The 17,488-nt window shown below is 34.2% G+C and overlaps 2 protein-coding genes and 1 long non-coding RNA gene across 7 annotated transcripts; 1 reads left to right on the top strand and 2 right to left on the bottom strand.

Annotated features, from left to right (window-relative positions):
- Positions 1-112: 112 nt before the first annotated feature.
- Positions 113-7,516, bottom strand: EMB976 (Tetratricopeptide repeat (TPR)-like superfamily protein). 4 transcript variants are annotated; one of them, XM_088219856.1, is made up of 8 exons: positions 6,784-7,516; positions 5,129-6,536; positions 4,717-5,025; positions 2,606-2,710; positions 2,438-2,525; positions 2,169-2,290; positions 1,643-1,707; positions 113-1,398 (listed from the first exon to the last, which is right to left on the bottom strand). In XM_088219856.1, the coding sequence occupies exons 1-8, from the start codon at positions 7,342-7,344 to the stop codon at positions 841-843; spliced, it is 3,216 nt and encodes a 1,071-aa protein (XP_088075982.1). In that variant the 5' UTR covers positions 7,345-7,516; the 3' UTR covers positions 113-840. The 4 variants fall into 4 exon arrangements, with proteins under 4 accessions (XP_088075982.1, XP_088075985.1, XP_088075989.1 ...); XM_088219859.1 differs by having other exon boundaries at positions 6,817-7,516; XM_088219863.1 differs by having other exon boundaries at positions 5,129-6,552; positions 6,817-6,952.
- A 1,215-nt stretch (positions 7,517-8,731) lies between these two features.
- LOC148269216 (uncharacterized) lies at positions 8,732-16,910 on the bottom strand. Of its 2 annotated transcripts, none has more exons than XR_015819080.1 (5): positions 16,856-16,910; positions 13,700-13,851; positions 10,124-10,194; positions 9,801-9,898; positions 8,732-8,908 (listed from the first exon to the last, which is right to left on the bottom strand). It is a non-coding gene; the product is annotated as an uncharacterized LOC148269216 (long non-coding RNA). The 2 variants fall into 2 exon arrangements; XR_015819073.1 differs by having other exon boundaries at positions 13,700-13,890; positions 16,856-16,909.
- LOC110816363 (uncharacterized) lies at positions 14,741-17,222 on the top strand. The gene is made up of 5 exons (XM_088219845.1): positions 14,741-14,954; positions 15,037-15,103; positions 15,590-15,670; positions 15,748-15,821; positions 16,877-17,222. The coding sequence occupies exons 1-4, from the start codon at positions 14,793-14,795 to the stop codon at positions 15,795-15,797; spliced, it is 360 nt and encodes a 119-aa protein (XP_088075971.1). The 5' UTR covers positions 14,741-14,792; the 3' UTR covers positions 15,798-15,821; positions 16,877-17,222.
- Positions 17,223-17,488: the final 266 nt, after the last annotated feature.

Here is a 17,488-nt window from a genome sequence, read left to right as displayed (position 1 = left end):
TTATTATGAGTGGAAAGAATTCAAAGAAGCAAGTGGAAACATTTGCATGATAGAGATGAAGATTGGTTCTCAAGAGTAGCAGATATTTGGAGATTCTTTTAGCTAAAAGAAGTCAATCAAGTCACTTTTTGTGTGCTTCTAATAGTCATGCTTTCATATTATGGAAATCTCAATTATAGTCCAATAGTTCTGCATTCTTGTCCTATGATAGAACAATAATTATAAATAAAACAAGTTATGTTATTGTGTATTCGCATAAACTTGGATAATATGGAGCTCGCATTACAACTTAAACAGAACGGTTCTCCTCCACTCCACCAAAATCATTTCCACCATTTACATTCCCCTACTTGACTTCTGCACCTTTAGCTCCCAAGAACCTGAAGTAGCCCAAACCACAAGTTTGTCCAAAGAGTAGTTTACATTAGTCCAAAGCAAATAAGGCTCCAGTTAAAATCTACTACAATATTTCCCTAACCCATCCGACAGTTGCACATGACACCAAGTTCACTTCATGTGACAAGAAAATCTCAATTGCTAAATGCTCCAAGCCTCAAATATCTCATGCCACTTTCTGGAGCTATCATATGCTAAACAGTTTTTTCCTCGACCACTGAAGGAGCATTCCTTAATTCTCTTTCATGTCATTCCTTCAATTCGTCTGAATCTTCAGACCACAGAGCTGCTTTTATGCAACTTGGATGGCTATGACTGCAATGGCCCCAACTGCGAGGCAGTTTGCATCTCAGGCTTCTATAGTAATAAACCATATTTAATGTCTTGGCAACCTGCTATTCTTTCCAGGTGATGAAATAACCAAGTTAACTAGTTTTATTTAGACTAGGAGGCTTTTACCTTAGGTCCAATCTCAAGGTTCTTCAAAAATTGGATCCCTGAAGAATTCATGAATTTTAAAAGACCTGCAGCCTCAGGCTCTTTTCCTACAGTCCTATAAAAGTGCACAGCTACACTCATTATAAACCTATCCAGTTCAGCAAATTCCTTTATCTGCTCATAAAAGGAGATTCCGTCTTCAATACATCCACAATTCATGTAACCTCTCAGCATGCTACGAATACATGCAAGGTCAGGACTTAAAGCATCTCTCAACAGTTTGTTATAAACCCTTTCTGCTTCTGCCATCATTCCTGCTTCTGCAAAAGCAGAGAGCAAAATGTTGAAATGAGCACAGTAAACAGGAATGCCCTTTTTCTGCATGGAAATTATGGTTTTCTCCGCTTCTTCATATTTCAAACTCAGTGCATAAGCTTGAACATGGTAAAGGTAAGTTACGGAATTGGGGGAGCAACCATCTATGAGCATGGCTTGGAAAAGTTTCTCAACTTCACTAAAGAGTCCTGCCCTAGCATATACCTCCATCATAATATTGTAGCTAACCTGCATTTTCCCAGAAAAGAAAAGAAGCAATCAGAACATCAGCAATTAAAAACAAAGAAGCTCCAAGCGATTATGGATAAAGTTCTATATTTGAGAGAGGTAGAGTGAGACTGCATTTCATATAGTGTCAATGCATAATATTTTCCTGTAAGGTGAAGAAAAGCTGTTTATTTCAGCTATAAATAAATTAGCAACCTTTTTGACAGACTTTTCTCAAGCATTTAGGCAATTATAAATGACATACCACCCCAGGTTTTATTCCTTCTTCCTGCATTTGAGAGAATAAAAGGGATGCTTCGTGCCTCTTACCTGCAAACCGATTCAAGGATGACAAAATGACATATCTCATGCAACAAAAAAATCTATGTTATAAATATTTTCAACCATCTACTGCTGAAAATTGAACTAGATGTTTCATATGTTCATCATGACAATAATTATTGAGTACATCAGCAGTCAGCTTAATAACAAATCAGAGCATTTCAACTCTTCTTTCAAGGATCAATCAGTACGAGAAACAATTAATGTTGGTTCGGTGTAAGATGACTTGACGATTTGATAATTTTTTTCATGATACCATTAACTGTGGCTGGAATTAATTCAAGCACCCATATTACTTTTGATCACTAGAAAGATGTGATGTGGAGAAAGTTTTGGAGAACAGCCTAATCGCTTTGGAGTTTGAAATATACACTCATCTAGAAACTTGGCAGACATAATATCTTTAACTATCAAAAATCCACTTTTCTTGACTAAAGAAATAAACTTACCAGCCTTCCCGTAGAAGGTTATCATATTCATGTATGCCTTCTCATCCAGAGACAAGCCTAAACTGCAAGCAGTGTTTAACATCTCCACAGCCTTCTCCAGATTTCGCCCTCGTCCATAAACACTGCATTCATTGACAAGAAAGACCAAATACATCAGAAAAGAATTGATACATATATATATATGTAACTAATACACACATTTACACATTTAATGTCCCTCCAATTTAGTCTATTTGGAGGGTAGTGTTTACTATTCTTCAAATTTGCACCTGATCATTAAGTTAATTGTTTGAATTGATGAAGAAACTCCGGAAGAAAGCATTCGCTCATAAATGCTGCCTGCCGAATGCAATTTGCCTGCAAAATCAAGACTACAGCTTGTTAACATCCTCCGGCACCTAAGTGTAGCCAAAAAAATTGGAAATGATCCACTCAACCTGCTTCTAGCATTGCCTTGATAAAGGTATTATATGCCACGGTATCAAGCTCAAAGCTCCTCTTGAAACTCTCTATGATAATATCCTCAGCTTCTTGATGTTTTCCTGCAGATAGATGATGGTTATATATCACCAATGACCCTATAATGATTAATACTGCACACTGAACTAAGCACTAAACACCAGTTTATAGATGAACTGTCGCTGATGTATATTGATCTAACACAGTAAAAACATATTTGGAAAGATAGAAAAAAGAAAAGAAAAATTTATCTACTATCACAAGATTGAAAATGTAACCACAACCACAGGTGGTTAAAGAACTCGATCATTGAGGGAATATATTTATACTTAAGCAACAGCTCCAAGAATAGAATACCATTTGTGTATTGAGCCCACGATGAGGCTAGAAAAGCCATTCTATATCAAGAAGAGATTGGGCTAAAATCCTTGTCTCTAAAGAGTCTGCCATTTCTCTCCAAGCAAAGCACTCATAAACCAACAAAAATAACTCCCCTTCAATGTGCCCTTTTCCTCCTTGATCTTTATCAAAACCACGAAGAAAATAGGAGATGAATCACTCAAGAGAAGGGGGAGAGATGCACATAACACTAAAAATTATCAGCCAATCTCGTCCAGGGCCTTCAGTAAAGTACATTAGGGTCCATGATTAACATACTATATTTGGAAAAATGAACTTTGTTCGTGGAATTTATTTCGAAAGAGTTTCCAACTCTCCTGATTAATATAAGTGTGAATTTCCAAATGAATTTCACAAGCAAAGTTCTTCTGTTCCAAATTGTAACCTACAACCAAAAATATATATATATTGATAAAATGACATAAAAGGATAATCTTTCTTTTTGGATAAAAGAAGAAGCATTGTTAAAGATTAATAAAGCAAAAAATTACAAAGATGAGCAGAGGATGCCCTCTAAGACATCTTGGAAAAGAGTAACAGAGAACCAAAAGAAACACAGATCAATACATGATATAGATAAAGAAATGTTCCTTTGTAGAATGGATAAACAAATGTTCCTGAAGATTTAGAATTGAATCTTTTGTTCTGAAATTTATTCATAATTCTTGGTTTATAACAGCTAGATATAGATAAAAGAAAATTAGACAAAATTTTCGAAGGAAACTAATTACGAATTCTGATTTTACTTTGTTAAGAATGGTTCATATGTATTCTATTGAATATTTCCGATCCATATATACAGGTTTTCTAGGATGGAAAAAAAGACAATAAATTACTATTAATTACAAAGAATGTTATTTACCTTTATATCCTTTACCCATGTGAAGCAATTGAAAACAACTTGAAATGCTTACATTCCCTTCCAACCAAATGACCCACAAACCAGTGAAAATTGCCCCTCTCCATGATACCTTAGGCTTCTTGGTCCTCTATACCCATAAAGTAAAAGATATAAAATCTCTAAAGATTTGGGGGACATGACTCAACCCCAAATAAAGAAAACAATCAATTCCACAAATTTGCAGGTCAAAATGTAACATCCCAAAAATTTTTGGGGTTACACAAAAAATGGAGAAAAAGTTAAGAATGGATCACTGAAGTAGTGAAAAGATGTTAAGAAAATGTTTGAAGAAAGAGCTTTACACGGTCTCTGAATTTGGAGAACAGGATTGGTGTTACTCCTATTCAAATCAGTAGTCTGTACAAAAGCTCCAACCTCAGCGGGAGCTTTCACTTTCCCGTCATGAATCAGTGTTACAACTTCTCCAGTGATCAAAATTTCAAAATAAGTTTGATTCAACCTACCAAACTGTGCAATAAGTCTCTATTTCGTAATAACTACTATATTTTTTGTATACTTTTGCCTTATACAGTAAACAAACGTCTTGTAAATGTATTGACTTCTGATTAACTAAATATTGAAAGATAAAAAAAGTTTCTTCTAACATGCTTGACATCATCTCTTGTTACAAGAAAAAATAGGTTAAGATAAATATCTAGATACTAGGAAGCGGCAATGATTCTTAAATAAAAGTTCATCGAATATTTTCTTGAGAATGGACGATTACGGAACATTAATATTGTTCTGGGATAACTAATAAATTCAGAAAGGAACAGAAGAAACTCGTACCACTGTTAGTCAAAGAATTCACGACGATGCTGATGGAAACAGCACCGAGAACATGGCCTTTCTCAGTTGATTCTTTATAAAGCTTGTATGCCTCCTCAGGTTTACCACATTTTGCATATGCATCAATCATTGCATTACATATAATCTTGCCAGATGAAGAACCTCTCACTGCCATAAAGAGATCTTTGGCATGTTTTAGCTTCTGTTGCTTCCCGTAGAAACCAATCAATGAAGCAATTGTTTCATCCTCTAATATGGATGCCATCTTCATAATCATACTTCTAAGAGTTTTAGCTTTAGATATATCACCTACACAGAAATCAAAATCAGCCTCAAGGAACCGAGTAGCTTCTAAATTTCCTTCATCTAAATAACATCTAAATGGAAATACATAAAGAAGATGATTCCATACCTTCCCTATCGAAGCTGCTAATGAGTTGACTAACCGCCGAGAAACCACTAGCAGTCTTGAGCAAAAGTTTCAATATTTCTTCTGCCTTATCCAAATTGCAGTATGCCAAACAAAGATTGAGCATCAAGCCAAGGGCCTCAGTATCGGGTTGGTCAAGGGTCTTAGCGGGACCTTCGAATTTCTTTTGTCCAATATATTGTCCATGCATACACTTCATGAGTGTTTGATTGAATTTTTCATTTTTAAATGATTGGTTTCTGCCCATCTCTTCTATCAACTGCTCAGCATCCCTTAGCATTCCCTCCTTGCAGTATACTCTAATAACTGTTTTGTAAAGCTCATCATCAAATTCTATCCCATCCTTCTTTACCTGAGTAATAAACTCCTTTGCCTTTTCTATTAAGCCCAGTTCAAGATATAAATTGAGCATGTCACTACAAGAAACAGTATCAGGAAGCCCAGTCTTTGATAAAGCCTGAAATGCATACTCAGCAGACCCCATATCTCTTTTCATCACGTAACACTGTAATGAAACAATATAACCAAATCTTGAGAACCTAATGTTTCTAAACTTCATTAGTTCAATAATCTCTAGTGCTTTATCAACATTTCTTGAGTTCAAATAAACTTGTGCCATAGATAAATATGTTTTCTCATCACTAAGCAGGCCTAGCTGCTTAACTTCTTCAAATGCTCTCTCAGCATCCTCATAAAGACTAAGTCTTCCATATATTCTAATGAGCAAACCATAGATAACCTCATCAGCTGTAATCTTGTTCCGTTCCATCTCCACGAAGAGAGAAAGGGCTTTCTGGTAATCTTTGTTTTTGTAATACAAAGTTAACATAGATGCACAAGTATAACAACTAGGAAGAATTCCCCGACATCTCATGTCCTCATATAATCTCAGTGCTTCTTTCCAGTTACTATCCCTTACACTTGAGCTAATAAGTAGGCTATAAGTTGCTTCCTCAGGTACAAATCCAATGTTTTTCATCTCATCAAAAGTCTTAAAAGCCTCCTCATTAAGACCTATTTTGACAAGCGAACTGATGACTACTGTATAACAAAAACCATTGGGTTCCACCCCTTTGTTCACCATTTGATTCCATAAATCTACTACCTTCTCATGCAGTGATTTCTTCTGTAAAGAGGACAGCATGAAGTTGTAGACCACAGTAGAGAGTGTGATTCCCCTTTCTTGCACAGCAGAATAAAATGTTAGCATAGCTCTGTGGCGTCCCCATCTGGCATATGCACACAGCATGGTACCACAAGCTACTTCATCAGGTTCACATCCTACCTCCAGCATCTCCAAAAATGTTTGTTCAGCCAGCGTGATCTTTCCAACTTGCCCATATAACCGTAAAACAATTGAGTACGCGATGACGCTTGGGCGATAGCTTAACTGTCCAAGCACAAGGCTATCATATACAGCATTAATCCCAGGCTTGCTTTAAAACAGCATTGTTGAACTTTACAGTTATTTAAGAAAGTAAACGATAAATAGTACCATCATAGCATGTGTTATACTACACCCTTTACCATTTTTCAAGAGTAGAAGCGATATGAATTCACTATATTAACATGGTAAAATAGAGAGGAAAAAGAAAACAACAAAAGCATAAAAAACAATGCAAAAAAGCCATATTCACCTGCAATTTCATCCAAGCAAAAAAGTCCCTTACTTGCCTCCACCCCTTCTGCTCCTTCAAGACCACACACATCTCCCTGAAACTCAACTTGCCGACAAAGCTACTCATCACCATTCTCACATCACTATCCCTCTTCCCTGCCATAGCCCTCACGGCCTTAATCGCCGCAACAACGTGCTTCCCATATAAATGACCATTCCTGTCATCCTGCAAATACTGCACCATTTGCTCAGGGCTCCTCTTGATCCATTTCGGTGTCATTGCGCCTGGACCCTGGTTCCTCCTCAACACACTCAGATATTGAGCCTTCTGCTTGATAATGCGACGGGCGTTATCATCGGATAATGGGTTTTTAGGATTTTTGGATCTTGGTTTGGGTTTTGTTGGGTTTCCATCGCTGAGAGACCATGGGTCTGGTTGCACAGAGAAGGAACGGGAGGAAGAGGAAGAGGAAGAGAGCCTGATGGGGGCTTTGTGGGTTGTTGAGGGGAGTTTAGGGAGGGTGGGTAAAGGGAGGAGTTGGAGTGTGTTGGAGACGAAAGTAGAGCTGAGGGAATCCATTTCCTCGTTTACTCTTACTGTATGTTCTGAGGCAAGCTCAGAGTTTCCATGGAGGATAATAGAGAGCAGGCAATAGTGGAATTTGGGGGATTATTGGCATAGCTCCCGTCTGTCTATTTTGAAGGAAAAAACGAAAACTTTCCAGGAAAATCTCACTATGGCTTGATTGGCTGAGTTCTCGTGGCGGCAGAGACGCCATGGCAAGATTCGGCCGGATCGATTGACTCGTCTAACCCGAACCCGGTCCATTGCAATTGGGCGTTCTACAACTTGTCCCAACCCAATCCTGTTAGGTAAGCCCAGCTTATCAGCTGCCTCTCTTCGGGAAAAAATCGTTTTTAACAAACAACAATGTTGATTATATATCACATGTTACATATATTTATATATATATATATATGTTTATGAGAACGTTGATTACAAATCTAATGAAATAAGTCTTGCCGTTTTGTTTATGAGAAGGTGTTTTTCTCTTTTTATGATCAGCTCCTCACTCACCCTCAAAGTCAAGTTCAAGTTAAGACGGGTTCAGATCTAATATGATAAAAGAAAGAACAGTTCAAATTTAGTTATATCAGCTCCAAACAAATCTTATTGTTCATCCGAATAGGTGAGGAAGAAACCAATTCACCATGTTTTGTTTTTATTTTTATTTTTTAAAAATTCACTCCGTCTTTTTTTTTTTTTAATTTTTTAAATAGTGAAAGAGATAAAATGAGGTTTTAACTCGTCGTGACTACTACATTTAAAAGAATTTAATCATCATAAAATATTTCATTTGTAAAAAAAAAAAAAAAAAAGCTTAATAAACTCGTTGAGACTTAACTCAATTTGGTCCTATAGTACCACCAACAAACTAATTATCATTTCACTAAAAAGACTTATCGTAATTTGATCACGATAACACTACTTATACATTAATTATTATTTTATCCAAAAATATAATAGAATTTTCAGTCAAATATAACACCATCAATACACTAACAAAATAAGTTCTTGATCTCATTAAATCAAACACTATAATCTAATTACTGTCACCCATAATATACCCATAAAACGTCGAGTTTTATTCCCCAATGAGATTAAAATTCATGATCTTCAAATAAAACATAAAATCTTAATCATTAGACTATCATGTTGTTGCTTCACTCGTTTCACTTGATAATTTAAATTGTACAAGTACAAATTTAAGGTTTAATAAAAGTTTTAATTTAAATTAGCGGACTTTATTGGATTATGTCGGTCATATACACCAAATTAAGATGTTTATTAAACTTTAAATTGTAATGAATATTTTAAAATATGGTTATTTCGGCTTCATATTGTAACGGCCCCAGAAATTTAAAATGAAATATGTGTATTAAAAATGTCAAATACGGAAGCGAAGTCAAAATTTCGATTAACATCCTTTACACTAAAACAAAAAACGTGCTCAAAATATAAAAGATTAAACTAACTAAAGGAGAAACTCGAAAATAAAAACTGTGAATATGACTATGGAGTCTTTAGGCGTCCCCTTCGTCGTCTTCCTGCAGAACGGGCTCGAGAACAATGTCTTCCTGATCTGAAATGATTAAATAAGGAATGAGGTACACTAACCCAGTAAAGACATCACGATATCTCACCGTCACGGAGGTAAAGGTGGGTAGAAAACACAAAAAGACCAATGGAGCATAATTTACAACAAATCCTTTTATCAATAATAAAACCTTTACCATCCACTTACCTCGGTGAAAATCATAAAACCGTATATGAAAGCAGTAACATTATCATCATCATGAAATCATATAAACTGTATAACATAATACCTATCACGCCTTTTGTAATTCAATCATTACACAACATATTTTTCCTCTTTTACCAGCCTACTAGTATCCATGGGGATCTATAGGGGTCCTGCTACCCGTGGACCCTTAACACTTGTAATCAGATTCTAGGGCCGTCCCCATACCCCGTCCGGTATGGGAGCTAAAACACATAGGGTCTCCATACCCCGTCCGGTATGAGAGACCACAATCCCGGTAGGGTTCCCTACGGACCCGGTCCGTCCACCATCTTCCAGGATATCTAGTCAGGCTGATCGCATTATACAATTAACAATTTACATGACATTTTATTCCCCTTTTCCTCAGTCAGCATCATCAATTCACACACAAATAAGCAAAACAGTAATTTATGCCAAACAAGACAACATACAGCATCAGTTTCTCAGTCATTCAACCCATAATTAATAAAACAGTAAAATATGCACACGAAACAAAGAAATGAAAACATCAGACCTCATACTGCATTTAAAACTGTAAAATATGCCGAATAACAGTTAACCGACCAACACACTAGACTCGGGCTCCATTGGCGACCTTAAACAATTTCACACATTCGTTGATTCAAGAATTTCCGTTTTATCATTATTGAACTTTAATACCGTGATAGGAAATAGGGTGAGGGGTCCTTACTCGTTTCGGGGTCCGAACACGGCTTCACAGTGCGCCTACAGGCTGTCCCTAATTTTTCCTGAATTTTTTTCCGAGAAACTGAAACGCACTACTGGTACCTGCACGTGTTCCAAAAAAATCCCAAATTAGGCTCAGGGCCCCTTTCGGCCAATATCATAATTCCGGCACGGCGGCTCCGCCGTGCTCCGGCGGCGGCGATTCACCTCGGGTTGGTCGTTTTTGGCCGTTTTTGGCCGAATTCGGCCACACTTGCATCGGTCCATGCGATAAAACAACCCTAGGGCCCTCGGGGGGCCAAAAAAATACGAAAAACCGAAGCTTACCGGCGGCGGTGCTCTCGGGTGCGGCGGCTCTCCGGTGAGGTTCGTGTTTTGGTGATTCGGCTCCGATCAACCTGTAGAGAAAAGAATGGTGATCACGGTGATATAAAAATTGCATCAAACGGAGGCCGGGAAGGGCCTCATTGGAGGCAAAAATCGAGGAGGGGCGCGGCGGCGCCGCTGGGTTTCGGCCGTGTTTTCCGGCCGTTTGACCGGGATTTTGGCTCCGATTTAGCCACATGGGAAATCAGCGTGGAAAAACGAGTAGGGGGTATGAAATTTACATCGATCGACGGTCGAAAATCTCCCCGGTGCAGCGGCGGGTGGCGGCGGCCGGCTTCTCCGGCATCTGGTTCGTCTTCTCCAGCGAGGGCAGGCGGCTAGGGTTTTTGTGGTCAGGTGTGGGGGTTCTATTTATACCCTTTTGCCTTTTGATCTCAGCCGTCCATTTTGATTTAATCTGGACTGTCCGTTTTTGATTGAATCTGGGCCGTCCGTGCGATTGCATCTGGGTCGTCCGTGCGCACGCTTGATCTGGGCCGTCCGATCGCGCGTACGCGGATCGCCAACGTGGCCCATCCCCGGGTCGACTTGGTCTTACCACGTGGCAGGTCCTGGTTGGCCAGGACTGCTGACTGGGCTTGCTGACGTGGCGTTTTTTTTTTTAGTAAATTTAATAAAAATAATTAATAGAAAAATTACAAAAATACCCATGTTTGGGCATTACACATATATTATTCTGTATTCAAGACAAATATTTTAATTTTGTTATATTAGCGTATTCTTTCAAAATTAGTTAAAGTTGGTAATAGTAATAGTCATGGGAGAAATTTGGAAAACATTTACATATCCTCATTAGTTATCTCTTTTGATTATTATCTCTCTCTATATTCACCTTATAGCTGAGATGTTTAAAAATTTATGTACTTGTTTCCACCTTATGAATAAGTGTTGGTATCTATCACGTCCTACCACACCCTACTCCAAAATTATGCAAAATGTTTCACGAGCATATGACTCGTGCATCTATGGTTCATTTTGATGATATGATTGTTTAGTGAAAGTTTTATATATATATATATATATATTTATTTGTTATTGTCATGTTTTCCTTATCAAATTTAAATAGCAGTTTTGTTTTATTTGTTGAAAACTCTGAAATATAATTATATCTTTTCAAATATAGTTGTGCATAAAGCTTTTGAAAGCATGTTGTTTGACTTTTATGAGGACAAATTAGAAATAGACGCTGTTAATAATCATGCTATATAAAGTTTATTTACTACACATTCATATTTTATATATGTTCTTAATTATATTGATATAGATGACCACTAATTAGTTTAATTACGAAAATTGTGACAAACATCATGTTGATCCTATATTAGTTTACTTGACGGACCATATATTTTTTAAATATAATAAATATTTATATAATAAAAATGTTTAATCTTGTATAATCATAAAACGAAATATATGACTCAAGTGAGAGATTACTGAGAAATTTCTAATTATGGGCCTATACGTTTATTATGTATTATGTGTGATAGCTAATAATTAACCTATAAAACGTTATCTAAATTATTAAAATGATTTGAGTTTTTGAGTCATATCTTAAATGATATGAATTTTGCAATGTGTAAAGATTTTATATTTTATTTTATTTTTATAATATACTACTATAAAATAAAATAATCAAGAACAGTCATAAATATGTTATAGTCCTTAGTTTAAATATAATAATTCATATACTTATGTCTCATCATTAAATGAAGCAATACATTCTTTCGGTAAAATAGATGTAAACGAATATCCACCTTAAACTATTGTGTTATTAAGGATTCATGTACTGTAATTATTGATGATTTAAAATACGATCCTAATATTTTGATTATTTTTTAACTTTTAAATATATTTATATCTCGTTATTAATTGCTCTTATAACTTAATGGACACTTATTGGTATAATTTTATAATAATATGATAAAACTTGATAGTTTGTCTTTTATTGAAGTAATAGATTATTACAATGATATTCACCTACTTAATTTGCTAGATACATTATTATTAATAATTCATTTTTGAAACATGTCCTACCTCTTATTATGAAGGATAATGAAATAATTCAATAGAATAAAATCCTAGATCTAGTGTAGTGTAGATACTAGGTAAAAACCTTGGCACACGTACAAAGTTTAGATCAAGAATCCTAACTTTTTAGAATTGGCTCCATAATAAGATGGAATAAATAAAGAGATAAAAACATGAAAGGGCTAAATATTTCTTGTATATTTTTTAATTTAATTTCATGTTATTAATTTTACAAAAAAAAAAAAAAAATTCTTTCTATTTATTTCTTTTACTTCATTAATTTATTAATGCATACAAAATTTATTATACGCATATTTAGAAGATAAGAGATATGTAATATCTCTATTGTATCCCATCTCTCATTATGTGATGTGTGCCACTAAAGGTTTGAAAATAATATTTTTTAAATTTATTATCTATTCCTTGTCTTCTTAAATAAATGTAGATAATGGTTACAATAACTTAATCACACACCGATCTATCTTAAAACTACTTTCTTATGATAGTAACTCTTTACTCTATTTGTTTTATTTATTTTTTGTGTTACTTATGTTTGTTTTCCTCCCCTATATGATGTACAAGATATAATTCCTAAGCTAGCATCTATAGTGCCTAAACATGGTCCTAATAAGAGTTCAATTTCAATCCCTTTCTCATTTAAAGTGGTCTCCTCATGTGTGTGTGTGTGTGTATGTACACATACAGACACACACACATTGACAAATGATCGTTTTGCCAAATTATCATTTTGATCCCCAAACTAAGACAAATATTTCATTTTTGTTATAAATGATTTTTTTGTTAAAAATTAGTTTTCAAATTTCTGTGTTGTCTTAAATCACTAATATTGTTTAATTTTTTAACAAAAAATACATAACAAACTTAGGTCTTATTTAGAGACCTTAAAAAAGTAACTTATCCTCGATTTTGTTTCCTTCATAAGCCTATTTTATCTCTCTTGCTCAGTTTCTTAGTCTCTCTATTTATATTATTGACATCCATCTTCTCCTTTATGTTTTTTTTTGTTGCTTTTTTTCATTCTTATTTATTTGCTTCTAATTATCATTTTAATATCCATATGTAACTCCTTGAAGCCGATCAGAATGCAATATCCAATCATGAAACTCTAAGTGGTATATTTAGTTTACCTAAAAATTCAAAGAACAAGACAATAAATAAAGTTAACAATAAATCAATTTATCCTCATCATTTTCATCATACAAAAAGTTATAGAAAAGAAAAATAAAAAACAAAAAAATGAAGAGATTTTACTAGTTAAAGATAGTAAATTAAAACTCTAGCTTTCTTCTCAAGCTATGTTTTCCTTGTAAAGAAACCCCTAGAGCTTGAAACCTTTAAGCAAAAGACTTTCTCCCCTTAATTCCTCGTTTGTCTTATTTTCAATTTCTTACACCTTTCATTTGGTTACTTTATCATTTTCTTTAACAGTTACTACCAAAGTTAAGATTGCAGATCAAATGTTATCACCTTTGATTTAGGCACGCGAGATGGTCCCTTTCGTCTACATCCTCCAAACACCTAATAGGCATGTTGTCTTTTGCTTTGTGTGGCTGGTAACCATTCTTCCTACGTATATCCTTTCTCTGTCTCTCCTTCATACTTGAGTCTCTCTGTTGTTTCTACAAAGCTTAAAGATTCCTTAGGTAAGTTCTCTCTATCTGTTTATAATTATCAATTAGTATGAAAAATGTTAATACTCTATATCTTAGAAAACATAATTAAAAGAATATACTAGAAATAAAATAAAATGAAAAGGACTAATATTTCAATGAAGGAGGAGATCTTTGATGTTGGCTTTTCGTGAAAAGTGAAATATAGTGAAAAGAGATGGAATTAGGAAGGGAACTAAAGAGAGATGAAGGGAAATCAACGGTGATGGCTTCATGAGAGAGCGAGAGAGAATCAAGATTGTGACTGAAAGACTAAATAAAAGAGATGGAATAAAGAGTTACAAAGAAAAAAAAAATCCATAACATAATTTATTCTTTTAGGTTTCTCGACAAACCTTAACTTTGTTATACTTTTTTCGTTAGAGTTAAATGACAATAATAATTTGGAAGAATACTAAGGTTTAGAAATTAATTTATAACAAAAAATATATTTGATATTAAAACATAATATTGACAATAATTCATATGGTGAAATACTAATTTGCCTTTTTTTTTCTTTCAATTTGTGTGTTCATAACTCAGATTGATCTTATGGTATCTCCAACTTGTTTTTTATTTTATTTTGTTGCTCTCTTCTTATCCTTTCTATTATTCAATCTTTAAAGAAATATGCTTGTAATAATGAGATAATCTTCTTATCATTTCTGCCTTCTGCTTTTCTATCATTTTAAGTACATAGGTTTTATTTTATTCTTCCAATTTAATTAAAATATTAAATTTTAACTAAATATTTTAAAACCTTGGTATTAGGAATAAGTAATAAATCTGAATTATACAAAATTATTTGGTAATTAAAAAAATTAAAATAAAATTTATAAAAATATTCAGCCAATTTGTCTTTTATTTTCTGAACTTAGGGTTTTTGGACCTAGGCAAGTGAGAGAGGTGCGATGGCAAAGTTCAACGAGGTGCAGAAGAGAAGGAGAGCAGAGAAAGCAAACAAGAAGAGAGCAATCCATGGCGACCCACTCACCGGGAAGCTCAAGAACAAGTCTCAGTCGCTGTCTATATCTAGCAAGCGCAAGAAAAAGCTGTTAAAGCACTGGCGCAGAGTATGTTTTGCTCTTCCCTAGGCTTTATGAATGTAGAAATTAATGATAATTTTTTTTTTTTTTCGTTTGGATTCCATTACAGGCGCAGAAGGAAGCAATGGAGAAAGGCGTGTTGAATATGCAAGATGTGGAGATGGCGGCTGCTGAAGGTAGGCTTTATATAAACCCTAATTTCTTCGGGCCATGTAGACGTAATATCAGAGACACAGTGAATTTTCAGCAGCTATAATGAATTGACCTTAAGCAACTCATTTGAATTTTTATCTATTTGAGTTGTATTGCCCATTGGCGTTGGATATGCCTCTTCGTTGCATTTGGTTCAACTTCATTATATTTTTATTCAATTTTTAAACTTCGATATGTAAAAGTGAATAAATTTATATGTTTGATACATAAATTCTGTTTATATCTTTAAATCCATATGTATGGATTTGTATTGTCAAACGTTGAAGAAGAGAATCGCAGAACATTTCATTTGAAATAGACATGGAATTTACCTGGAATTAGAAATTGAATATTTTTTTTTTATCTTTTTTATATTGTAGTTTCATTTTTATTTTTTAGAAGTGAAAAACTAAACTTTGAAGTTTTGGCATTTGGCATTGCGTTGATCCTGAATTGTTTCTGCCAATTAGGCCCATCTCAAGACTCCAACAAAGCACCCACCAAATTTAATGTGAAGAAGGCTTTGAAGCTTAAACATTTAAAGCGAAAAGGCAAGTTTACTACTAATTTTCATCTTTGCTCTTGTTTTTCTTTTGGCTTCTTATTTTTAATGTTTATGAATGTACAGGTAAAAAGAAAATTTCTAAGACTGCTGCAGTGGATGCCATGATGGAATAAGGTTGAAGCAGGGGAAGCATGGAGGTATATCCAATTGCTTTTCTTTTTCTCATAACAATTTGTTTGTAATATATTTTTGTTATTGGTTCTTACAAGCCCAATCAGCAGATTATAACATTTATTAACAAACACATTTTCTTCCTCTTTTTGTTTCATCTGATTCTAATTCTGCATCCCTTGAATCACATATACTCACAATTTTCCCTAGGATATATATTTTTGTTTTAGGATGTGTTTAGAATGTTTTGGAACAAGTGAATGATCTTTTATGAAATTCATCTGGAAACAAAGATCTAATTTTAAAAATCAACTGTTCGAGACACGGTAATAGGCTCAAGTAGTCTATCCATTTTTCCTGTTTGGTTGTTTGGGAGAGGGGAAGAATTTATTTAGGAATTCCGTAAAGTGTGTTATAGAGATTTTTTTTTTTAAAATATACTTTTAATTGATTTAATAATTAAAAGTATTATTTTCTAAGTAAAACTAAACGGACAAAAAATTATACCATTATCTTCCATGCATGTGTCTCCGATATTTTGTTAACAGTCAGATCTATTTGAATCGAATTTGAAAGTTCATGAGGTAACCGATCAAAAGGAATAACAAAATTTTGTTTGAAACTTGAAAAACAACTTGGTTAAGATTTTCATTCAGAATAAGTGGGACTAACAAATTCCTAGGACAAAGACATTAAAATCTATAACAGGGTAGAAAAGTTGTTGCTTATATTTCTATACTATAACGAAGTAGGTATATATACGTACAAGTGAGATTAAGTTGCAAGACTTGATTTATTTTCTTGATTGTAATAAAGTTAGCATCATTTTAATTTGGAACTTACAGTATTACTAGAAGTACTTTGTTTTTTACTCTTCATTTTTTTAGCTTTTTGGGACATATTTTTTCAATTCAACATTTACTAGTTAAAAAAGTAGCAATCAAATTTCTGTATGATGCGTAGACACACACACACACACACACACACACACACACACACACACACACACACACACCTAGTTGAAGCATAAAATAATAATGTGTAAACTCAGATCACTTACATTAGGTTGATTGATGTGCAGTACTGTAAGGCTCTAGTGTTGGGCTGTATCCACTGTGCCAACTCTGTGCTTCAAAGATCTTTAGGTGAGAATATATATACATTTTTTTATCTCACATCACTGCTGACATGGGATGCAAGTATTACAAATCCTTGCCATTAAATGGCTTGTGACATTGCGATGTAGGTTCAGATCTTGTCCAATTCAAATTAGAAAGAATGTAATGGTTGAGCTGCTTCTAAAACTTGTTGGCTCGTAAGTGTTTCAGGTTGGAGTTGTTACAAACTCCCTCCATTAATGTTATTGAGATTCCAAACAAATAGAAGCAAACTTGAAATCAGATTTAATCTAAACAGAATTCGTAATATCTAATATGACACTGGGTCTAAAAGTCAATTTTGATGGTCTAAAAATTTTCAGACTTAAAATTGTTGGTCCTAAAAAGTTTGAATTTATATTTTTGGTATAGTGCAATTTAAAATTTTATATGAAATTTAACAATTATATTTATTTTCAATATGAAATTGAAATATTAGAAATGATAGCTATAATGTGTATGCATGATCGTGTCTCACAAAATTTCATAATCATTGAAAAAAAAAAAAAAAAAATTCAATAAGTTAATAATATAAT

This window comes from Carica papaya, chromosome 1 (assembly GCF_054855325.1).
Source record: "Carica papaya isolate Zhongbai chromosome 1, ASM5485532v1, whole genome shotgun sequence".
NCBI lineage: Eukaryota > Viridiplantae > Streptophyta > Magnoliopsida > Brassicales > Caricaceae > Carica > Carica papaya.
Note: the sequence above shows the minus strand (reverse complement) of the source record. Positions and strands in the feature narration are given on the sequence as shown.